Consider the following 26,871-nt stretch of genomic DNA (forward strand, 5'->3'; position numbering starts at 1 on the left):
AGCATGAAAATCTCTAAGCTTCCGTAATTTTGCTTTCTAATTAAATACAGGATTTTTCTTCAAGGTAATCCAGATGACATCGTGTATATTTGTATGAAACTTGCGTTTCATCGATTATAAAAGTAAAATTGAAAAACTTATAAAAGATCAAAGATTTAAAAAAAATGATTTTAGAGAAAATCAATTTAAATTTCATCGTGTGTAATCTATTTCTCTTTTGATCGAATTATTTGTTCTTGAAATTTCCAGGAATGAAAATATTTCAGATATGCAACTTAAATAGAACATCTTGCACAGTGCTATCTATCGGTATACTATCTTTGACATTTATTAATACAGAATTATTTACAAATCTTGATTAACTCAAGAGTGTACGTAAACGTGATCCAGCTCAATAAAATTTCTATTGCAAAACTTCCACGATTTTTTCAACAGAATTCTTTAGACAACTTCAATGGAATTTCTCTCATTCCGAAACAATTTTATTTACTGTCAGTGCTCAAAACTGAACAAAACTCCAACGTTCTTAGTCTATCGCGAACCATCGCGAGGATAATAAACAACGCAAAACAAAAAAATACAAGGTTTACATAATTGCCAAATTAAATCTCAAGGAAAATCTTAAATAATTATTCATTTTTCACGCGCCAATCCGCAAAATGTCAGGGACATCGCTTTCCTCCAAGAAATCGGCTCGTTCGACTTTGCTTCGCGTCACGAAATTCTTCGTCAGCTTCGATCTTTTTTACGATCATTTTGTTCGACAAATTACTCGAGAAAATCTCTCGCAGCCACAGCTAGACTAGTCAGGCTTCTTCGATCTATTTCGTTTCTTTCTTCATTTATGTTTCCATCGCTGCCGAGACTATCTCGATGACGCGATCCTCGTGTCTCGCAACACCGGCAACAGCGACGGACACGAGGATCAAGTTATTTGCAATCTGTCGATCCGTTGTCCAGAACCTAGGTAAAGTTTCCATCGTGGAGTCGATAGCTGAGTGACGTTTCCATGCCAGCCAGTAGCGAGCTTTTGCTCTTGAAATTCTCCGGTCTACTAGGCACTCATGAGGCCTGGTTCGGCAAATCGATTCCACGCGACGACATTTGCTCAATTTACTTTTATGAAAACAAACGATTTTACCAATGATCAAACGACACGACGCTTTTTTATTCGACTTGTATCATTTTCGTATAACTCGTTAATCTTATTTTCTACCTACTGTTTTCATTCAATTCCCTTTTATCTCGGTGGAAATATTCGTATTTTTTTGTAGACTCGTTTTTTTTACTATTTTCACTTCAATTTGATCCGAGCGAGAACATTTCATTTGAAACAATTATTATCACGCGAAGAGTGCATTATATACTCACGGAAAGTGCTACCGTTTCGTTGAAAATAAAAAAAATATTAAGAGAGAGAGGTGGATGACACACGCTTCACTTTTCTGTGGATTCACTGGTTTTGTAAGTATAACGATACGCCTGCAGTACGTATTTGAATATGGTGTTTAGCGGAACCATCGTATCTTTTTTAATATATAAATCGATTTTTCTTTCTGTTATTCTGTGTATAAAAAATATTGGATGTTACAACGTTAGAATATACCAGAAGATGTTTCAAATATATCCGATTCGAGAAACATCGTTTGTTATCGGTAGTATTACTCCTTTGCATGTATTCAATTCTCCGGATGTTAGTATCCAAAATAAAGTGTGTTTAGCTATATGTATATCTGTTTGAAAAGTTTGAAAAGTCAAACTAAGCTAATAATTCAGAACTACAAAATTGATGGAAAAATATAGCAAAAATGATATTAACGAGGTATCAGTGCGACTTTTAAAAATGTGAAATACAAATCGTTTGGTAAGAAATAGATACTTTACAATGTATAATGTAAAAATCGATTTATATGTAGACAGAGAATATATCTAACGATTCTTTACAACCGCACCGTTATACTTTCGAAAAATGTGATGTCATAGATAGATAGTTCATCATACAGTTCGCTTTCTCCCTTTTTAGTTTTTCCTATTTTCAATCGAGCTATCACGATACACGTTGATGTATAATGCATTTCGCAGTACTTTTGTTCGATGGGAAAACCGATAACAACGTTTCATCAAAAAATAAGTATTATAAATACGATATAAAATTGCATAATACCAAATCAATATGATACGAAACAACAACTTTACAAGCCGATTCAAGAGAAAGGTATTACCAGTTCAGATCCGTCAATTTCATCGTGAATTATATCATTATCCTCTTATTAAGTATCAATAGTGACTTTATCGCTGTTATTTGTTAACAGCAGCTGCATCAAAATTGTTATGAACTTTCGCGCAGTAAAATCTCGGAAGCTTTCAAAAATGAACTATTCGTCGATTATGTTGAACGTTTCGGATATAGCCAATCCGACAATCAAACTAAGACCAATGAAATCGTTACGGCGAACAAACTACGTATTAAAAGCCGTGTCGTTGAACGATCGTATCTAATTGTTTCAGCGAAAAGTACGTAAACCAGCTGCACAGAATCGGCGAGTGAATCAATTTAGAGAGGTCGTTGGTGCGTCGGTAACGAGCGGGCAATTAGCGTTTTACGAGAATTCCGGTACTCGGGCTCGATACTAGGTTTACGATTGTCACAAGACTGCTGATAGACAGCTCGTAAATCCGCAAAACTGCACCACGGGGCTGGATCATTGTTCGCTGACCGTATTTGATCGCCGCCGTTAATCGCGTTTATCCACGGTTACTTGATGATTCTTTTCGGATACCGATCCAATGCAATCTTGATGCTGTTTATATCGGAATCAAGGTATCTAACGTCATCATTTGTTATAAATTTTATTTTTTATTATCAAGATAAACACCAACCGATTGTATTTAGGATTCGATCGATTGTTATAGGATGCAAAAGAAAATTAGTGCTGTGATTTTTCAAAAGAGATAATCTGACGTAAAATTCGTATTAAATCGGAAGAATAGTATTAAGAGATCAGGATAGTATTACACTCAAGAAATATGTTCAATTTGTCAAAACAATGGCGACATGAAAGGTCTAATGAAATTCAAGATAAATTGTCTTTGATATTTAATAAAATTAAAAATGTTGTTCTAGTAGCCACTTGTTATCCTTATTTAGAGCGTATGTTCAGTGTGTCTTTCGTTTATTTTAACACTCGGTTGAGCACGTCCACATTTGTATGAACATCTAGACAGTAGGTACTTTGATGTGTATATGTGTATTATTATTGTTACACCACAATTACTATAGATAATTTCTTACTCTACAGACTTTAAACAAATATGTATTCGATTATCTAAACGATAACATCACACAATTCCGAGAAAAAATATTTTTCTGACAATGTTCGTTAGGATTGTCCTTGTTCTCATGATTAGTATATATCCCAGATGTTATTTCAATATGTAGCATCTTGTACGTTTTATTTAGGACACAGGAAATCAAACTGTCTGCGATACTCTGTATAGAAACGAAACGATAATACGTATCGCATACATTGAGAAAATGTTATTACAACATTCTGAGAATTCGTGTTAATATTCAAAATTATTTGAAAACAAAACTTCCTTCGCATAAAAAGATTTATTCGTCACAAATCTATAGGAAAGTAAGATTCGTAGCAATTCATTCGGAAAATAAAAAATGAAAGTACACGCTTTCTTGCAGTTGCACGGGATAGATAAACTGATTATATCAGACAGAAATCGATGCGCTGCTGTAACGAGTGCGTATCTGTGCAGATATCAAGATATACGTCTACGAGCATGTCGGACCTTAAGCACACCACATAAAACTGAATATCAGAATCTTTACCTGAACGACGCTTACTCAGTTCACCAAACGATCGAGTTTCATCGCCATGTGATACATTACTCATGAAAGTTTCACGGGAACTGGTAATACTTTCCACGAGATTTTTGCTATAGTAAAGAATTTTACTACAATTAAGAACATAATCTTTGTACATAAATTCTCAAAATGGAACGAAACAAAACGGTTATCATATATTTACGATCTGTTGCACGATCAGATCATTCTCTGTTACGATACAGAATATAAAAAACGAAAAATAAGAACGTTGTTGAAGAATGTTTTTGGTATATCTCGGTTGATTTTCTACATTAGAATATTCGATTAATTTGTCAGTTATTTCATTTTGATATTCATTTCGATATGATTGTTCTTGAACCGTTCTATTAGTTTGATGATAACGCCTCTGGTAATTTAAAGAATTGTTCCCTATTTTTCTTTTCTGTTTCGTTCGACAGATACAAGAGAAGAAATTTAGCGATACAAACTGTCAAGATAAAGCTTCTACTCTACATTGTCAATTAAATGTCACAAACTAAACTTTTGAAATTTGAGAAACGTTTGCTACATGGAGATTTTGAAGAGCAAATGTTCACTGGCTAAGCTTAGGCTAAGTACGTATTTGTTTCGCACACGCGTGTTAAATATTACAATCTCTGCAAGGTTCATGGTAAAAATTAGCATATGCTGATAGGAAATAGTATGTCCCGTAAACATGAAGAAATCGAAGCTTTACCAAGTGGATCGTCGAAAATTATAAAGTTTAGAAATATTTTTATTATTGTGAAAAGAACATTCCTCCTGTACTATGTGTCTAATTTAGCAAGTGGCAGTATAACGAGCATCGTTAATTACATGATGTCCCATCAAACTTATAACACTTCCGCGTAGTACTTGTTAAAATAACATTCCATATAAAACTTGTCGGATTTGTTTCGGTAGTGTTAGAAATTTGCTTTGTTAGCAAATAAAAATACACGACCAAACGATCAAAAAGTTGTCTTTGCACAGCTAGACGTGTTACGGATACACGATAAAATGCAGAAATTCTAACAAAGTCGAATTGCCAGCACTATGTAACCCATAATTTTCATGCATACTTTTATCAAGTCTTTTAGATTAAGATTTTTGCCACATTGTACGTTTTCAGAAGCGTAATCGATGCGTTATCGACCAATCCTTTTCTGGCGTGTTGCTTCAGTTGTTCAACGTACTAATAATAAAATAATACACAGACTTTCACACAAATTCGCTTCTTCGAGATTTTCTTAAGAATACGGTTTTCTTAACCATCGGTCGGCGCCACAGGTGAAACAAACGACCAATGTTTTTTTTTTAAACGATCTTGTGATGGTCTTTAAAAACAAAAAAGGTTTCATACACAATGCGACAATATTGCGGTTCCAACGTTCTTCCCAACCTTCGACAAAACATTTACATTTCATCGCATCGGAGAAACTTTGCTTGAAAACTTCTTTTCTTGCTGTTCCTTTTTATAGCAACCGTAACGAAGAGATTAATTTTTAAAGAACACCGCGCGAATATTTAACGGTGTACTAGTTCTTCGCCAACTCATTACTTTCGACAGAGATCGTTAACATTCCATCGCGTTTCTACGAAGAATATGACCTTAAATTTATTTTTAAATGAAATCAGCGATTTGTATTTTTCGTTCCAAAAACTCATATCTATTCGTTATTTAATTAGCGATAATGTTAATTCGATAATTTAGAAATGTAAAAAGCTTTAAATGCTTAATGCATGATCTTTCTTGCCTTTTATCGTCCATTATCTACTTGCAATTACGTGTACATATAATTAAAACACGAGTGTATAAATATTCTACATTTATTAATTACTTTGCGTACAAGATTAGATGAAAACTATGGACATAAAATAAAGTTAAATTAAATATATACCTACGAGAATTTAATCTTGAAAAAGGGATCTCATTAATGACAAAATAAATCTCAGCATAAAGTACAACAACGTGTCTTATAAGTAAAAATCATGTACTGTATTATACGAGTAGAGTAGACTATATTTTAAAAGATAAACGCGTGTAATAGTACATATTCTTACGTGAATTCGCGTTTTATTTCGCCAGTCTTTATCTTAAGCGAATGCATGTTGTATATTTTGTAGCGTGCTTAAGTATTTGTCAGTATACGATTAATTTTTACTTTTGTTATGTTTGATAAATAGAAGTATGGGTACCTACTAGTTTGCCACGTTATATTGATTTACAAAGATGTGGATTGTGTACAGTATAAAAACGTATGTATGCCAAGTATACGTATAAGGAAATAACGTGATTAAATTTTCTTAAGAGTAAGTTCGGTTTATTAAGAACTTGTATGTTAAAATGTGTGTTAAATTCCTCTGATTGTATATAAACTATAAAAGGTGAAAAAAAGAATTTAAGACCTAATAATCGATAAACAAACTTACGCCGTGTTTTCAATTGGAATCTTTAGTTTTGATTTTTTTATTAGTTCCTTTATTACTTTGTAAAATTTAACGTTTGAAAACAATGATGTTAAAAAATGTCATAGGTGATCCGAACAGTTTAGGTTGGATTTCAGCTACTTGAAGATATTCAGCTGCAGATTAATTAATTTCCAGTTTACACGACGAAACTGACATAAAGTAAAAATTTCATCCAAATTCTTCTGGATCGCCCACGACTCAACGATATCAATTGAGATTTAGCACAAAACAGCTTCTCGAATTTTACTCAATTTTTAAATATTTTTCAATTAAAGGGCTAGCTATTATCAGTATATATCTGTACACACCACATTTAGAAAAAACTCGTCTTTTTATTTTGCAATAATTTGCTTTGCAATTAACATTATAGGCATTGGTTATTTAAAAGACTTAGACAGTAAATCTATAAATATTGCTAATTGTACTCTTATGCTGGCAGAGTAGCGATACAAAACTTTGAACTTCTTTTATGATCTATCCTACTGTTGCTGAAAGATCGGCAAATTTTCTATTCATTTCGCTACCTTACTAATTCTACTCAGAGTTACCGAACCAAACTCTTAAGAATTAATAACACCTTAAATGTGGCAACAAATTGACTTTTTCATTTCCATTAAGCCACAGGTCATGCTGCATCGTGTCTCAACAATATGCTAAAGCGGGATCTAATCATCTCCTCGACATACCTCGTTAATCATCGTCGCTTGAATCCTGCACACAAAGTTAGCAAACATTCGAAAGTCCTTCGATGGAATTTTTCTTCGACCAAGGATCGAATAGCGTGAAATAAACGAGCCACTTGATATACCTAACTTTCACCTGTTGCACGTGTGTTCCTACCAGCGCCACGACGTTCCGAAATACTTCACCCTTGGCCAATCTATTCTTTTCTTGTTAGAATGACGAGGCCACCGCCGTTAGCCTAACTCCGTTTGTTCTCGTCGCGTATCCTCTTCTACGCAATTCGTGAACCGCCGTGTTACGAAACTTTGCCCTGGTGAAGTACTCGCACGGTGCATAAAATCAGAGCGGAAAAGAAACGTATCTTTGAACTTCGCAACTAAATACATCGATAGATAGAAAGTTACATAGAAATAACGTAGAAATGTAAAAGATATACCGTATAATATTTTTCTATCTTTAATCAGTTTAAGAATACGTATGGTCGAAACATCCTATGCGCGTTTTATCTATCTTGTCAATGACCCGTGTAAAGTTTCAATCAATTTGCATAACGGTGAATCGCAGATTTTCAAAATACGAGCGAAATTTAGTTACAGCTTAAAGATAGGTGAGTGAAATTAATAGGTCGGGAGGAAGATAGTTTAACGTATTTATGAAAGATCTCTTATTATAAACGACGTGCCTCGTAATGACATCGATTTTCTTAGATATAGGTTTTCTCGCGTGTAGTTTATCTCTGGGAAGGAGAATAGAGAGTCTAAAAATCGATACTGTAGAATCTGATTTTTATGTACGTGTATCGCTTTATATTTCCACTTGCTTTCTATGTATCTTTCATATCTTCGTTCCTGTCTACGTAAATACATGGAATGGATACAAAACACATAAAAATTAAAAATTTACACAAAAGTTGTATACAGAAGTTGGTATACGAAAGTTGTCGAAATTAACGAAAAGGAGATTTACTTGGTCTAGATTTCAGAACTCGTGCTACCCAGATAGACAAATAGCGCCTTACTTTCATTCGTCGAATATTTGTCCGCATTAACATAATGGAATTCAACGCCATGGCTGTCGTTACAAACGATTTTGACAGAATTTTTTCAGGGAAATATCATTCCTACATAGGAGACTTTCATGTCGTACAGTACCCGTAGCAATAAAAAATTGCTTCAGCTAACAATTAAGGTATTTTCCCAGGATGAATTCTACAAAGGATAAAAACATTCGATGAATTGCTAATTATCGGGGAAAAATCAACATTTTATAGCTGAACGTTTATCAAACGCGATTCATTATACGTTATATTAAATGTCCATCGATATTAATCAAACCCACGTGAGTGTGCACAGGAGCTTTATAAATAACACGACGATCCACTTAATAACTTTCACTCCCGTAGAAAGTCCAAAGAACAAGAGAAAAACAAACGTGCTACGAGCTAACCGACTTACTCGTGTGTGCGAAGCAAATTCATTCCGTTCGGATGCGCTCTTACATGCGTGCCTTGCGATCGAGTTAGCTGAAAAGGGAAAAATGAGAAGCGAAGCCGGTGACACACGCGATGATGAAACTAATAAAAAAGAAAGAGTCAAGGAAAAACGAGATAAAACACTCGAGACACGGCACTCGCGTAAGATTTACCAAGCCCGAGCATTTACCAACCTCCCTCGATAATACATTAAGCATCGTGTTCACCCCTTTAGACCTTAAGTGTTTATCGTGGAGAAGTTGGTAAAACGATAAAAGAAGATCGTTCGTTTTTTCTATATCGTTTAATCGTGCATCTTTCAGACTCTTTATCTAAGACTATCGGATTACAACGTTTAATTAACCGATACGCTTGAAATAATTGCTTGTATCCGTTTCCAAACATCCGTATAGAGCACCATAAAGCGGATCGTTTACGGATAATTACGACAGTCGCATAGTTAATTATTTCATTCGTACGCGTTAATTAACACACGGAATTATTGAATCGCGAGAAACGTGTTCCTCGACTGATGTATAACGACTACCGAGTACAACGTTTCGTAGACGAATGATCTATTCGTAGAAGTGAAATAGTAAACATATGGTTCTTCGAATATGTAGGATATGCGTAAATTAAAAGAAAGAACGGACGTCGTCGAAACGAACGATTTTCTTCATATGTGTGCATATCGGATGAAAGGCTCTCGGACTGCATGACAGAGAAAAATGAAGATTTTCTGTAAAAGTTGCTCTAACTAATTGTCTTTACTTTATATGTACGTATATTAGAACGTAGTGGCAGCGGTTTTTCGGTATTACGCACATCTATTCTACACGGTAGATCAATCAGGTGAAACGTGACAGATTCAAAAGAAAACGATTAATTACCTCGTTGAAACATGTTTGGTCGCAGTGATAATTCATGATGTTTGTAAAGGATTATTAATGGATTAATTCATACGTCTATTAGGAAAAATAGATTCAGACTATCTTTTAGTTCGTGACTGAATTTTTTTCTTAAAACCTTGCTCCGAATCTGATGAAATCGAAGAAAAAGAAATTTATTACGAACATTTACCAAATAGTAAAATGCCTCTACGCGTTCTTTACACATATAATAGGAGACTGTGCGGTAACAAATTGATCGACCCGATTTTCACGCTACTCGAACTTCGTACAAACAAAACTTGTCGCTTTACGAAACGATTACCTTGAGATCTCCTCAAACGGTACGACGTAAATTTTACGTTTAGGTTATCGAATTAGCGCACGAGGCGTTTAATCCCTATAAACTTGCTCGACTGTGTGGAAGCACGGTTGCGAATCCGCATGGTAGATTAATGATCCGCGAATTTTCAATGTGTACAGACGTGGTGATCGAAGCTGCGCAAACAGAAACGATGCTGCGACGCTTCGAAACACGAGACTCACGTAAATGCAGAACAGAAACGCTCGTGTTCGCGACTGCCAAGAAATTTCGGTGGGAAAACAAACGGTCGTGGCACGCGCGCGTTTCTCGAGCTTTCGACCGGCTGCCATTGCGAACCCCGTGGAAAATGCAGTCCGGGCGCATTTCATCGATTACTATGTCGCATATTACGCGCCCGCCATCGCCTCCGCCTCCGCCTCCGCCCCCCTACCACTGCCAACCCGTACACAACCCGCCGCCTCCATCGTTCTCATCGACCAAACAAGTCTGTCGAATCTCGTAGAGAAAACGGAAAGAGGAAAGGAGAGTGTTCTTTTTCGACACAGCAGACCCTGTATCACGCAACAACCCCGTAATTCTGGTTGGTTCACTAGCCCTTGGCTCTATAGCCTCCTACAACCATAGGCTAACCCCACACCCAAACCCATCGACCTCTCGAGTACATCACAAGAAATCAACATTCGAGCGATTAGTTATAAGTGTACAGCGCGTGTGTCGCATGCTCGGTGTGTATATGTATGTGTACATTTATGTGCATCTACGTTATGCGTGTATACACGTATACGTGTAAATACTCGGTCAATGTGTAATCAACGTGCGTTTGCGACACGTAGATGCATGCGTTCCATTCCCGACCAGCAACGATCCAGGTGATTCATACACCACTGCAGTCCCATTTATAATCGCGCGTCTAACCGAATGTATTTTTCTTTATTCGCGTACGTATACGCCAGAATCAAATTGCGTGCACATATTATTTTAACCAACTTTCGCGCGAATGCGTCATGCTTAGAGCTGCGGGATTTATTACGTTGCTTTCATTACGAACCTCTGTGCTCTTGAAAAGTTCTTTGAGAGATATTTGGTTTCGTCGAAAGCTATTGCGAATACGATCGATAATGCGTAATATTCGTATCGCCGCCTACTGTTTGGACGAGACGAACTATCCTTGCATACACGAAGAACGGTACAGGCGTAGATATCGAAACGTTTTATAATATATTCCCTGAGACATGTAACCCCATTCGAACGGCAATATCTGTATTATTCGTTAATGTGGATATTCGTGTTCTCCAGACGGTACAATATCGATATAAATGTTTTCGAGCGTTTCGCGAATGCTCGATTTGGCGAGACTTACCCGTCGAGTTAAGTCGATGAAACAGTATCCAGATGTTCGCAACCCTACGTGAATGGGGAATGTTCGCGCGTATATTTGTCGTCGGAGGCGCGGGCTGGTCGATCGCCCTCGTCGACGAGCTTTCGGTTATTCGAGCTGGTCGTTTCGACGATGAAAATGCTACCCGAAAGTACGCGTTATGCTCGTCTACATAAACGAGTGCGATCGTACTTGCCTGTCGAGCTCTTTCCATCCTCCCACGCAGCGACACGCACGATTTTATTCGCGGGATGAAATCTTTTGGCCGAAGAGTCCGGCGCTAATCGCGTTTCACGTTCGCACACGGCGTTGATCCTGGATCGGTGGCTCTATTCAATCAAGTTGATCACTCTGGGAATTTGGTAATTATCGTCGAACGCGATTACATTCGGGCGAGGTTAATTCTCAGTTGGCGATTGAATACATTGATCGGTGCTCTGGGATGAGAGCGTCGATTAAGTCGGAGAAATTATCGCGATTATCGACCCAATGAATATTTATCTGTATAGGTGAATCGCGATTATTTCTCTTCTTCGTCTTTTTTTCTCGTCGTTCACGCATTTCGTTTCGTCTATGGTAATCGATATCTCGTCTGATATGACGGACGTGTCGGGACAAAAACGATCAAGTCGAGTAACGTGAATCACGCTCGAGTCACCTGTCCACCGGTTCAGGATTAATCGTCAATCGCGCATGGACCGATAAATTCCAGGCAGACCTGAGTCCACGCTTTCTTGTCGGCTGATGGAAAATGGCAATTCGGAACGATGAGCGTATCGTTCTGAATGAAATGTATGGCGCCGCGACGTTTCCACGATCGTCTTTGGAACCGCTTGGGAAATCAAGATTTTGCAACGAATTACGTTTAATTGTTCAAGCTTCGACCAGGATGTCCGATTGAAACGAGAAAATTGCAAAACTAACGCGACGAAAGTTTATCAACTGCCGTACATTTTACTTTCGTCTAAGACGAAAGAAGGATCTATAAGCAGAGATTTATCTATTATAGAATAATTCCTATTTTTACACAGAACTCTCAAGAATTCATCGTCCGATGTGGATACGAGACAAATGTTACCTTTCGTTTTGTTGGACCGATCTTTTATCGTTCTTTTTATATGCAATTCAGTCGAAAATACGACTCGTGAAAATCATGTAGATTTCATTTCAAACGACAAATTACTTCAAATCGTAGATAAGTTAAAAATTTGTTTGCGCTCGAAGCAATAGTCTGTAGCTTAAGAAATATAGTATACGAGGTTCATACGTTATTTTACAATGTACATTACATGCAACGTATTATAAACATGTATCATCGGTGTTGCAATACGTAACTCTACTAAAATATCAATGCACGTATGTGCAATTGCTATCCGACGATTAGTCTCGATACAGCAGCCAGAGTGCTAAGCCACAATCCCTCGGGTTTAAACGTTCGAATCGGGTCACCTCCGTGAAATATACGTCTCGCGATGAATTACGAGAGACCAACGTTCGGAGCCGTTCGGATTCGTTCTAATGCCCAACGAGCCTGTGCGCGACGCTATGCAAAACGCGATCCCGAAAATATCATCGAAAAAAGAAGGAATTCTGCTGGCTTGAAAATGCTGGCTGACATGATATATCGGGTGTTCCAAGTAACGGTAACCATGAGATTATACGTCGCAATTTGGCTGACTATGAAAATGTTCATAGACGAAATTAAGCACTTTCGTGTTCCTTATATTTACGTAGAAAATACCAATTTTCCTAATTTTCTGATAATAATATTCGTTACGATTTATTGACATCTTTTCGATAGTAAGAAATTTAATATTCTAGAGGTCGATTATAGCCTACCACTCGCACTTGAAAGAATTCGTTACGAACAAATGAACGATAAACTATTCGAAAAAGAATTGCAAAAGTTGTTAAGATATTGAAAGTTCATCGGGAAAGATCCACATCCGAATTTAAAGATCCAAAACCGATAAAATATTAACTTTATGAAAATAAGTAGTCGATGCATTGAAAAGCAAATTTGCGCTTAAGTTCATCACGATCCAGAATCTTTCCGTTCGTTCGTTCCGGTATAAAGTTTTCAAAATTTCAAACGCGGAACTCGGAGCAATTAATTCGAACGACTTTGAATCGTCGAGAGAAGTAGAGTTCGTTCTTTGCCAACTAAATCGAAGGTGGAACGCCTTTCGATGCGCATAATCGGCAGAAACGCTTAAATCGAGTCAGTGAAATTTCAATTTAATATCGGCGTCTCTTTGAGGAAAGTTAGTTAGGTTCGACCGTCGTTTTGTCTCTGATACCCTTGCGCGCGAGTTTATCGAGAAATTTATTCAGTTTCGTCGTTTATTTAATAAATAAAAAAAAGAAAAAAAATCCCCAGAAATCCGTCCAATAAATCGTATCCTTTAACCGCGTACTCGAAATACGAGACAAACGGGGAACACTATGTCGAACCGGTTAAACGATCAAGATGCCGGATAATAGCAGGAAGCGTAGTTTAAGGGCAGGCCCCGAGGATGGAAATGCCGGTCGTAAAAGTTAGAACACGCTGAACCGCATCTCGTTTGGCTCTCGATCAAAGAGCAACAGATAGACAGGAAGGAGGTAGCGCCGAGCTTAAAGGGAACCGAAGAAACGGTTTAAAAAGCATTCTACGATGGAACAAGTGTTCTTTGAGGGATTCCTACAGTATTCCGTCCGGTTGCTGCTCAAGTACTAAAGATAAGAAAAGATGCAAGAAATGCGTTAAAAAGGAGAAGGCAAAGGAACTTTACGAAATAATATGTATACAGTGTGAGCCAATATTTTAATTTTGTCAATATGTTTTGCGAGTATACGCGAAGGCAAGATACGAATGTTGCTCGTTAAAATGCTACAACAAATATACGAAATATGAACGAAGCGATTCTTTGATTTTCAATATAAGATTACTTCTTATTTATAACCATAGAAGCAAAAGATAGGTCAGAAAAATCGGGCCACCTCGTATAAGTAGAGTTACGTATTGTGCGACAGCTTCAAATTTTGGAAAGAACGATAAAGTTATCGGTAACTTACACAAACGTTAACGACAAGTTAAACATCGTAAGACGAATCGAAGTGAAAAATCAAAATAGCGTTTCAAATTTTGGGACGTCGGTAATATATTCCTTTCGAAGAATATTTTGAAATTTCGCCAGCGACACGGTGAACAAGGTATAGGTGAAATAGTATATCAGTGTATGGTGGTTGATTGCGACGTCGATGAAGCAACGAAATACTCGTTCTAAAGGGAACGAGTGTTCAGAATGGGAACCGTAAAATCGAACCTGCGAGTGGCGCAGAAGCTCCGAAGGGAGAAACGGGATGAAAGATATCGAAAGTGCTTTGCTTTAATTTCGTGTAAAAGACGCGTGAATAAATACGCTGAACGTCGAAGTTTCTCTTTGGGATAGACAAGTGGAGAATTAGATTCGGTATAAAAGCGGATTAAGCGGTTCTTGAAACGTCGCGAGTCGCTCGACGTTAGACAGCGGCAGAAGGCGTTTCTCTCATCGTCGACGAGAATCCCAGGCTTAGTCTGTCGATCGCCACGGATTTATCCTCTCCTTTATATACCAGATACGCACACGAAATGTCCTTCGCAACACGCCATCATCCTCTGAGCCTTCTCCTTGCACGATTTATCGAATACCGACACTGCCGCGCCACGTTGATCTGTGTGCATAGCTGCGAAAGTAGTCGTAGTCGTACCGTAGAAACGAAGAGTGACGTAAAGCTGTCGCACGTGCATGCGTGCCCGCTTCGTGTGACCTAGCGAAATGCCACGACCATAAACGTACGCCCGTGTTAATCGAAACTTTGTCGTTGCTAGGTCGACCTCGTGCTCAGCTCGGAGAAGGGCGGCGACCTGTCCGACTTTATCACGAATGGAGAATGGTACCTGATCGGTAAGTACTTTGAATACGCGATTCTCTAATTAAATTAAATTAAATTAAATAAGTATCCCTGTGTAATTAAATTATTTGACACGTTCTAATATTATTATTAAATATGACCGTTGTAATTTCATTGGAAATTCGACATGTACAACGTTCTTATACTATAAGAATTTTTATATATCTATAGCGCCTTTCATTTTTGCCCAGCCAAACTATAGTAGCATACTTTGTGGATATAAATACGAAAAGAAATATTACATGAACTTTGACACTGCAATTCAGCATCGTAGTTAAATGGAAATTCATTACCGATTCCTTTGTATCTCCTATTTGGGTTACGTTTATGTCTACATCCGTAGAATACACCGATAAAGTTTGGAAAATGCTGGAAAAACCCTGTGTGAGGTATAAGGAGAAAGCATATATTTAAGATTTAAGTATTAACGCAATTTTCATCGTTCTTTTCAAAACTTGAACTCATTTCCTCGCAATCTTCCTCGCCACAACAAAACTCCTGCAAATAGCGTTCCTTAATAATGTTTCAACAGGGAAGCCAATTTTCAGGTTCCCACGGTAAAATGCATTTTTCGCCGGACTTGGTTTTCTCGCGCGATATTCGTGTCACCGGCGCGTAAAGGAATGTTGATGAAAATCGTTAGGATGGCCACTTCCGCGTTTACACGCTGCCAAGGATGTTGCCACGCGGCAAAGACGTCTCGCGAGTTTCTGTCTCGCGTATCCCATAAACTTTCGAATCGATGTAGCGATCGAACGAGCATCTAATCGCTTTACGAGTCTTCGATTTCGCGCTACCATGCTCGACTCGCTTGCTCTTCGCCGCTTGACGATATTCCTCTTTCGCTGCGAGGACGGTGATCGCCATGAACTTCCGTTATCTTTTTCGTTATCTTCTCGAGGCTACTTTGACGGTGTTATTCGAATTTCGTTCACGTACGACGATTTTGTCGATACTAGCGCGAGCTTCGCGTATGAAAACGCGAGGCCAAGAATGTGAAATGCGACCGATGAATAATGGAGAGTGGCGGAGAGAATCTTAGCGGATGCGACTGAGCGAAATTGCATTAATAAATTTAGCTTTCCTCGCGATTCAGCGACACGAACTCGGTTCGAGAGCCTGCAACCCGAATACTTTCCTCTTTTATGGTTGCTGGCTTATACAGGGAATTTTCAGCGGTGGTATTTGCCTCGAGAAACACGCTAAGGTGATTCGTTGAGAGTCGGGGTAGTTTTGGGGATGGGGGGTTTATTGTTGAACGTGTACAACGTAGGGCGACCTGATATGCATAGGTGTCGAGGCGCATAAGACTACGTGCATAATATTCTACCTGGTGGCATACAAATGCTAGCGCAAACCAAAAGGGGACGATCCTGCATGGACGAATAACCCGAAACGATGCTTTGGGAATTTTGAAAACGTTATGCCACATTTTTCACTTACTACTGCGCGTAGAATTAGCGCAACTTTTGTGACGCTTGCCGCAAGTTGTAGCAAATAAGTTCATCCGAATTCCATTAAGAAACGAGCTCCGCTCGCTCCTAAAAATCTAGTTCAACCCGATACCAATTCCACACGCCAACGAAGGGCACTCGACTTTCGACCGAAAACTTTTTTCTTAAGAATTCCTCGTTCGCTCGCTTCGCTCATGTGTGAGATTGGTATCGGGATTGGACTAGATTTTTACGAGCAAGTGTTTCTTTTCTATACAAAAATAAGTAAATCCTGTAGATTTACAAATCAGTTTTTGTTAATAATTTTTTTAAAAATAACGCACGACGGCTAGAACCTTCCTTACCTTAGAAGTTTACCCAGAAGTGTTCGTATATCATACGAGATCCCGACCATTCGTCAAGATCAAAGCAATTGGGACTGGATCCCCTTTCGTCAACATTTGCCAAACGAGATTGCAAACAATTTATCCCAAAGGTTAATTCCTTTTTTTTTAATCCCCAAACTCGAGTACAAAAAGGCACAGAACAATGGAAAGCAAAGTTAAACATTATGCATTATGTTATTCATTTTAAAAAAGCACGAAGAGGAAAAAATGGCTATTATATATTTCGAATAAAACTGCGAACAATAAAAGTCATCCGTGTCTCGTACAGAGACGCGCCGTCATCGAGGTCATTAAAATTGCATATTTCCACAATAAGGCCGTCACAGATGTAACTTTTATAATGTTTGCAATTAGGGTAAACGCATCGCGTGGGAAATTAACGTCATCCGAATGCAAATGTCTGGCAAAAGAATTCCTACGGCGCTGCAACTAGCGAACAAGCCGCCAGTTAGAATTTTCTTACCGATTGAAAGTAATTAAGGTAATTAAAAACTATCGACTTCCTCGCGCTGCAGAATGTTTAAGTGCACTTTTTCCATTGTTTTATTTTTCACGATATCCTTATCAGCTGTATTACGTCGATTGACGTTAAAATGTTTCATGAAACGACGAGAAATTATGCGTCGAAAGGGTAAGACGGGATACACAGACACTAGATCGGTGTATATGAAATTAGTTTCTTTGAAATTTAAATTTGACTGGCTATTACTTACCAACCATTAACTTTTTTCCAGACACCAATTATCGACCACATTGCAGCAGAAATTTGCCATAAATTGCGTGTATTTGTAATAATATTTGTAATAAAAATATGAAAACCTCGTTATGGGCACCACGAATAATCAAAATATTTGCGCTGTCACGATTAGGCATTAATGGGACGAAACATTGGAGGCGATCGACGAAGGGAGAGGGTCGCGTTTATAACGACAGCGTACGATTTCAAACGGACGTAGCCAACTAATAAAAGCAGTTAAACGGAAATCACGAGGTACCCTGCTCGTGTTTCCGCGGTTACTTCTACTATGACTAAGCTTGGCTACCTCGACGATGCATGCTGCGCCCAGTAATTTGGAATTAGTCTGAGAGTTTGTGTCATGCTCGCGATGTACGTTGCTCGCGAAATTAGCGAACCGTGTAAGCAGTGGCAGAGCCAGTTTGATCAAAATTACAGGTTGGAAGCTACTAACGGTATTCGCCGATTTCTACTTTCCGCTTGAAGATGAGCTGTATCATTGCGGTGTTCATAAACGTATATTTGGTATTTTATTTAAGCCAAACGATTGTTTATCGATTTAACAGCAGGTTTGCGTCGAATATACAAATAAAGATCACGAGTTGTAGGATATAGCGGAACCTGTGAGCAGAGAGATTTTGAGCCGAAAATGTTAACAATTTCTCGACAGCACACTTTCGGTTCTGCGGAATTAATTGAATCTTGTCGAGCGAATGAAGAGTGTTTTAGAAAGGTTTTTGATGGACGTGCCTGAATTTCTTTTAAGAGCGTCTGCGTCGAGGGAAAGAAGCAGGAAAATAGGGAAAGAGGAAAGATAAAGAGATAAGTGGCCAGAAAGGATTAATCGATCAGAGTCAGAGTTCAGAATCAGAAGTCTAAAGCTAGCCAAGTTGAAAATAGAGGATAGGGAGAAGAGGAAAAGGAGCAGAGAAAGCGGATGAAAGATGGAGAACGAGAGAAAAGAGCTTGTGTTATAAACACGAAGTTACTGCAGATATCGATCTTGATAACGTACGTGTCTCGATAAAAATCAAATATAATCGTCCTGGAAGCGATTCGCAGAAAATTTATATCGACTTCCTATGCTTCTTTCGAGGCCACTAGGAAGCCCGCGTCTCCATTTAAGGAAACGTTTAACGCGATCATCGTATTCGGGGCACAAACGGCTACTTAAACTCGTATCGGAACTTGCGCCGTGCCAAATTACACCATCGCGCGGAACAATAGCCAAACTCACTTTCGCACACGGTCAAAAGCAATTAAGCTTTACAACAATGCCGGCAGCAATGATTTGAATTTCTGCGTTGTCGAAACGAGTATTACTCTTCTTGGTATCGACGAGTATCAATTTCGTAACATGGTTCGATGCGCTTTCGTTGCAGGAATGCCGGGCAAGAAGAACACGATAACGTACCAATGCTGTCCGGAGCCTTACGTCGACGTCACCTTCACCATACAGATTCGCAGAAGGACTCTGTACTATTTTTTCAACCTGATCGTGCCGTGCGTGCTGATATCGAGCATGGCCCTCTTGGGCTTCACCCTGCCGCCAGATTCCGGGGAGAAACTCACCTTAGGTAACGTAACTCGTAGCATGCCTTGCCTGCCAGTATTACACCAGCCAGACAATATACACCTTGTTCTTTTTCGTTTCTATTCTTCCGTTCGTTCTTTATACTGTCTCTTTTTCTACCTGTCTATCTCTCTTTGTATATGTATGTATGTACACATACACTTGGAGTCTTGCGACTGTTTGATTGATTTAGTCGGATTATGTTTCTACGATATATACCACGTTGACCACATATCGCCACTGAACGCTGACTATCCCGCGTTTCTTTCGTTTCGGACGACGAAAAAAGGAAGCGAGACACGGCGCGGACGAGCGATGCACCTGACGTCGTTCATTCTGAATTCTTCCTGTCGTATAACAGCGACGTAAAGTGCAAGCGAGAATCGATGTTTTACATTTGCACGTTGTGGAGCAAAGAGGTAGGCGCTAGTAGAACACGATCGAAACTGGGAGAACCATGGATATGTCAAGTATAAAGTTGCAAAATCTTGCTGCTACGTTATCCCTAGGAAATCGCAACGACGTCGCATCGTTCGTTTGCGCCGGGTTAAAGATCGAGATCTACCACCGATCTTCGATCTCGCTGACAGCCGGACGACATTGCGAATACAACACGTCGGACGACATTTTCGACGTTTTACGGTTCCTCTGGTTATAACGTAGAACTCGCATTTTCCACGATTCCTCCTTGTCTAGAATCGACGAAAGTGACGTTCAGGTTATAGGGAAACTTGGAAAGTTTCGTTCGCGAACTTGCAGATCGCGCGACGAAGCTGAAACGTGACGAGACTTTTTAATCTCGAAGTGGGAAATCGTTCTTAATATTGAAACATTTGGATCTTTGCTTTCCCCCGATTCGATGGAAGATCTGAATCGGACACTCGAATTCGCGCTTACTTTCCGTAACATCTGCTTCGTTTCATCAATCTCTGTTCCGATGCAACTGCTCTGGTATCGAGCTTCTTCGATCTTCCACCCCGTTTGATTAACGTTTCGATCTAATTGCTTTTGTTTGCAGAGTGAACGAAAATTACGACGGCTTCTTGCCGATTATGGATGAATATTACTTCGTATTATAGGGTAGTTACGGTGTAGTAGTTTATAATGGTCGTTCAGGTTTCAAATTTACTCTTGTAGATTTATTCTAGGATACCTCGTGCATTAAATGCAACTCGAACATCAAATTTAAGGGAAATTTAATGGGATGCTATAGTCTTAAATATGCCGATAAATTCGATCAAAGTATTCATCGAAATCGATCGAATATTTCACGTATATTGCCGTCATAATTGTTTATTTATTCGCTGGTTTATTTTTAATAAATGCCTACTAACGGAGGAAATTGCAGAACCTGGAAATTCAAAAAGTTCAATACTTTGGATGCCTTGATCTTTTTCTTTTAATTCTCTACACTATCGTAGTTTAAAAAAAAAAAGACACGCAACTCTTTCTCAAGTTTCTTTTTTCGATATTTCTCATTATTTTCGAGATAATTCGAGGAAGAAGGAAATTCTACATGTTTTCCAAGATATGATTTCGCTCTCTAAATTCGCATTGTAGTATCAACGAAAAATACGTTCACGTTATATATGATTTACTTGCACACAAAGTTTTCTCTTGTACGACAAATACTAAATATATAAGGGTGTAGCGTATTGCAACTAGAATTTGTCAAATTTGCATCGCAAATTTGTATTCCGTATATTCAGTTTCCGGGGTACGAAATTTAATGTTTAATTTCCACGAACCGAATTACACGTGTAATTTGATGCATATTTTCTCATTTACAAGGATCTGGATCGCTTTTAATACGTTCATTATGTTACATTTAGGAAAAAGAGGAATGGGAAATTCAAAAAATTTGACGATACTTTAAATCGACGATTGATAACGTGTCTGTGTTTTATAATGGTTTCAAAATCAATAATGCAGTAATTCTCGGTAATTAATGCAAATGAAAACGTACAATTAACACCAATCTATACATATTACCGAATTCTATGCAGTAATTTGTTAGAGAAGTATCGTTATATTTCTGATTACAAAGTCGATAAGAATAAAACACAGGATAAGTAAAAAGAATTACTAATTTGTGTACAAATTATTAAAAAGCTAATCACTGTTTAAAAAAATCATAATTTTTAAATTGCGAATTCGGTCGTTCTCGTAGTTCAAAAATTTCCAACCTTTTGTAAAATTCTAACGCAGTTGCAAGTTTAGCTCATTTAGCTCTTCTCGTTTAATGATATAACGTCGAAGATAAATATCGAAGAAAAGCTGAAACGCGTACAACAATGGATATGCAGCAAATATTTTTTACAGTTCCTGACAACAAATTTTTCACTGGATTGATAACTATCGACTATTTATCGACTATTGTCTTTCCTGCTAATTCTATTCCCGCGAAAGTGTTCTACAAACAACGTGTTTCGTATTCTTTCGACGTCAGTGACAGAGATAGGTTCCCTCGTAAAATGGCAATATCTATGAAGGGACCGTGTTCCGTCGGTATTTTCGTTTGCCATACGGTTGCCAGTCGAGCATGTTCCCGTCGGGAACGTCACCTGATCTCAATTTTGGATACGGTGCATCTCGCGAATTACAGCGGGGAAAATCTGCACAATACTCCGTGCATTATGCACGCGTCTACGCTGAAGTTCGCCACGGTCTATCTATGCTTGATGAGGCTGCAACTGTTGACTTTGAAATACGTCTTCTGGGATGGTCGGCTGGCTCTGTGGTCGCAGACTTATAGTTAACTATTAGGTAACCCAGAAATAAATTACAGTTTCCCGGCACGAAGTTCTATCAACTGTGTCGAGAAACGAATTTCTTTAATCCTATTTCCTAACGAATCTTTATTTCTGATAGAATCTTCGTTGAAAATGGATAATCAGGTTTGAGATTTGCTATCGTGGATAAAACTATCGTTCGGTGTCATTTTCCTTAGAATTTACGCTACCTCTTTATAGACGCCATTCGTGCGTTCTCGTGTAAGAAACAAGAAATTGCCTGAAAACGTTGAGAAGTGTAGTGTCTGTAAAAGGAAGCTACAAATGTTCTTTGCACCTGTGCATCCGCGTAAACGCAAACATAAAAGAATATGAAGGAAAGCTGCAGTTGAAAATATTACGTCTTTCTTTATTATCATAGTTTCACTTGAGTAGTTCATTCAAGGAACCATTCAAACAGTACGGTACGTTCTAGATAATACGATAATGTGCTTAGTGACTGTGAAACAGATTGAAGTGGAAAGTATCGTAGAATAAAAGTTATCACGGGGAAGCAACAACTAACGTTTTAATTAATTAAAAATAATGAAAAAAACTGAAACAATCTTCGTGCGAAGTTGATTTCCTTTTCAAACTCGCTAATAAAGGTACTTTCATCGAATCGTCCCGATGCTTCGTTTAATGGATAAATCACTCGATACAATGGCGATACGCGTGATAAACTTTCGACCTGTCGTGTTAGTTTGTTGAAACACGTCGAGCATCGAAGTGGTCTAACAAGAATAATCGTCACATTTTATCGTTCACCTTTCCGATAGAACGCGTAATTGAGAGGTCGAACGACGTCTGCCAGTGCATCCAGTGAAAATAAAAAACGATCCGTTAGAAATATTGATTTCAAACAACCGTTTCATAACTATATGCACCAAATAAAATTCTACGCTCGTTTCGCCTACACGTTGTGCTCGTTTTTCCCAGCCGTCGAATTAATTCTTAATTCTTTAATATCGACGCGCAATAACTTTCGCTGCCTTTTCGAATGGAGCGAGACGCTTTTTACGTGAAATAATCCGATGCTTGTGCTTCCAATATTTAGATTTATGGCGAGAGACGTTGCGTATGGACTTCGACACGTTTTCTTGTTTATTGTACTTTACACGCGAGTCTTACTGCGATCTACCAAATGATCGATGGTAACGTACGATAAATTGTCAAATTGTCAGTGAGATCGTTAAAAGTAGCTTGAAGAAGAAGAAAGTGTTCGAGTTTCGAGTACGCGAGCTTTAGTATCGATTTATGGAATGAAAAGAACATATATACAGGGTGGTTGGTAACTGGTGGTACAAGCGGAAAGGGGGTGATTCTACGCGAAAAAAGAAGTCGAAGATATAGAACATTTTTTTTTTTTTTTAATTTTTCCATCGAGACAACGATCTACAGTGAGATCCGTTATAACGTACCGCACGCGTACCGAGCGGAAATTCAAAGTCGATTTTCTCGAAAAGAAAGCCTCAAACGAAACATTTTTATTCTATATTTTCGACTTCTTTTTTCGCGTAGAATCACCCCCTTTCCGCTTGTACCACCAGTTACCAACCACCCTGTATATATCATGTGGAAGCATACAAAGAGGACTTTAAAAGTTTTAATATAAAATACTAATGTACTTACGAGAAAAGACATCGTTGTCCAAGTCCGTGTGATAAAACAAGATACGGAAACGATAAAGGGATCGAGATTACGCTGTTAAATAGACGATTCTCTTTTCCGAAATGCGTAACGCTTATAAACTGTAAAAAAATAACTGTAAGTTGCATATGCTACAAACATCCTAAACACGTACACGAAATGTAACAATGTACAGTAAGTAATTAATCGTAGAAATTTATTTAACAAAGTATCGGAAAAATAATTTGTCTGTTCCAAAAACTCTTCAACCGAGATAATCATTTCAAATACGCTTGAAACAGTCATTGACAAACCATTTGCGTAAAGCAAGAAGAATCGTTTAGAACCCATACTGCGAACAAGATTAACTTCTTGCGCACGTAACGATATAAATGCGACGATGAAGCGTTCTGAGAATGAGGTTTCGAACAGAAGGCGGGGAAATTCAATTTTCATTGGACGCATCGCAGGCAACGACAGGACAAGATCGATGTTGGCAGGGATTCGGACTCTCGTCGACGTTATTCCCCGTACACAATTGCTGCTATACACACAAGCCCGTGTATACACACAAATACGAACGTGGTCTGCATGCCGCGTGTCCCGTGAGCCTAGACCGGTATATAATTTTCCGAACATCGTCCGTTCTGGGAAAACACCGTGAAAATGCTTCGTCTCCGGTCCACGATCCCATTTGGGGACGCGCGTGCCGATGGACACGCCGTCTCTGCGGTGACGTGATTTTTATTCGATCGAGATCGAGCCACAGGCGTTTCACAGAGTTTCAAACAGCGCAGTTATTAGAGGCGGCGTGTTTTCAATAAAATTTCGACGCGTTGACGAACAGTTGGTAAATTAGTTGCGGGCATAGAAGCAGTTTGCGATAGAGTAGTAAAAAAGTTGTAAAACGTGGAATTTTAAGGAAAATTCAAGGGTTGCAGGCATTTTTTCCAGATTTTAATGTACGTTCGAAAAAAAAAAGATGAGTCCACGTTACTGTGCAACACCTATGCACCTTTTAAAATTTCCTTTCGCGTTGTGAAAATGAAGCTACCTGTACCTTCGGCGATGTAGCGTTCGTTATAATTTTGGTGCAAGAAAGCCATTAGGCTTAGAAATTGTCTGATTCTTGCATTAGTTTGGTTCTACGAATGCTCACCGGAGACGATAAAAAAATATTCGAACAATTTTTTTTAAAACGATGTTGTTGGTTTAAGTAAAGGACAGTTCTATATCTCGAAACAGGTATCGTTTATCTTTTCGTAGCGAACGTTTTCCTGGGACCGATATGTGTTCGCAGAATGCCTCAGGATCGGTTTAGCAGAGTTTCTACTTTTGAGAACAATGAACCAGCATTTCCTCGTTCTTCTCGACAACTGTATTCCGAACTGCTTCCTACGAAAGACGCGACATTTCACGATATAATGACCCTGGTCGAACGAAATGTACTTACCTCCTAGCGGCAAGTGGTATTACGAAAATATGCCGAAATAATCGCCAAAAGATGGAAATATAATTGAATAATACCAGTAGCAACAGCATTTTTCTAAAATATTCCTATAACCTTAACTGTTTTCGTATTTGTAATATTCAAAGTATCAACTAAAATGATTTGTTCGCAAAAATATATCTTTCTTTCAACTAAACCTACAATAGAAAACAGTAAATTAATCAAATTTGATGCAAGAACCAGACAGTTGCAAGATTTATTTATCGCGATGTATAAGTACTAAAAATTGAAAATTTTTGCTACAAAATAGAATGCATTTAACAAGAAGGTCACGATTAATATATTGACAAGAAGAAATATTTTAAGCAGTTTTTTTATTTCGTATTAAATTAGTAAAATTACATATGCATGATTCCTGCATCCGAAACTTCGATTGGACATAAAAATTTTAGCCTTTCGCTTTTAATGATGAAAAACGAACGTGAAACGTCTAGTTATCAGGGGCGTAGCTTTCATCTGTAAATACTGATGCGAAATATCCCAAATGCCTGTAATTCGTCGAATTTCCCAAACATGTTGATAATATCAAGTTATTCGAGATATTGCACCGGCGTGCATCTACTCTTACCTAATACCAGTACTATAGACCATTGGTCGAAGGAGGACGAGAGAGAGTGTAATATCATAGAAATTCCATTCCATCCGAGTTTCATCATCGCCGTTAGCCCAGGTAGACTCGATGTAAAACGAATTCCGTTCGAACTCGGTTCAGAAATAAGATTCTCCTTAGAAATTCCGATTAGTCGGACTGTGCATGCATCGAGATGCTGGGAAGGCGATGTTACAATCCTCTAATTTCTTGTCAATTTCCGCGATACGATTGAACGAGGTAAAGAACGTGACCTGACGCCAGCTATGAAACGTATTGCAGTCGAACGTCTGTCTAATTCCGATATTGGTCTGTGCGATTCTACATCGGAAAATTCTTAAGCGAAATTTCGTGTCTCGGAACTTAAGACTGTAGATCGAGAACCCTGGATTGCGTCCACAGAATTTGCTAATTGCCTGCTGTAAAGCGATCAAACGAAATTTTAATCTTCTAACTTTGAGTTTCGTAGTTAAACAGTTTCGAAACATGGCAGCGCAGGATACGCAACTGATAGTGCACGTATAAGGACGCGATGCAGTAGATACGAATACGGAAAGTAACAATTGAATCGCGGAAGAGCTTGGCGGTAAAGTTCCGGAAAGTAGCATAAGGAACCAGGTAAAGATAAGAAGCAACTTGAACGATTAAACTGATTTTCTGATAAATTTTCAGCGTCTTAACTTTCTTATCTGCAGCAAAGATTCTAGTAATTAAATCGTAAACTTGCCTCATAGGAGATAAAAATTGTACAAGGTTTTGCGATTCGCGAGCTTTCAAAGATGTCCTTTACGTGTATGGATAAAAACACAAACCACGTAATATAATGTATTATGATGTAATATAATGTAATATATAATGTAATATATATATATATATATATATATATATATAATGTAATATAATGTATTTAACAGTAATATAATGAAAGTGTAAAGAGTAACTAAAAAGAAAGTAGGTAAACATCGATACTAGGTTACGAGATATTTTCCAAATTTCATAGCGTGCTGTTTGTTATTTATTATATTCGCTTCTGCTTATAAGGATCCCATTATCTGGTAGGATATTTTCTAAACTTGATACGCTATTCAATTTACAAACAAATTATTAAAATAAGCATTTTACGTGAATTAAGTTCGTCAATGGCATATTAAAGGCTTCGTAATTATTCCAGATCTTTCAGTAATAAGTAACCAATTAACCGATTCGACTTT

General features: G+C 38.2%; 1 protein-coding gene across 4 annotated transcripts in view; it reads left to right on the top strand.

Moving 5' to 3' along the window:
- Positions 1-26,871, top strand: part of LOC117237727 (neuronal acetylcholine receptor subunit alpha-7) — a 264,165-nt gene that overhangs the window by 156,610 nt on the left and 80,684 nt on the right. For all 4 annotated transcript variants that reach the window (XM_033502018.1, XM_033502016.1, XM_033502017.1 and 1 more), the window contains exons 7-8: positions 14,930-15,005; positions 18,971-19,165. In XM_033502018.1, the coding sequence (XP_033357909.1) occupies positions 14,930-15,005; positions 18,971-19,165 (271 nt within the window). The remainder of the gene's footprint in view (positions 1-14,929; positions 15,006-18,970; positions 19,166-26,871) is intronic.

This window comes from Bombus vosnesenskii, unplaced genomic scaffold (assembly GCF_011952255.1).
Source record: "Bombus vosnesenskii isolate JDL3184/JDL3185 unplaced genomic scaffold, Bvos_JDL3184-5_v1.1 scf7180000013398, whole genome shotgun sequence".
Taxonomy (NCBI): Eukaryota; Metazoa; Arthropoda; class Insecta; order Hymenoptera; family Apidae; genus Bombus; species Bombus vosnesenskii.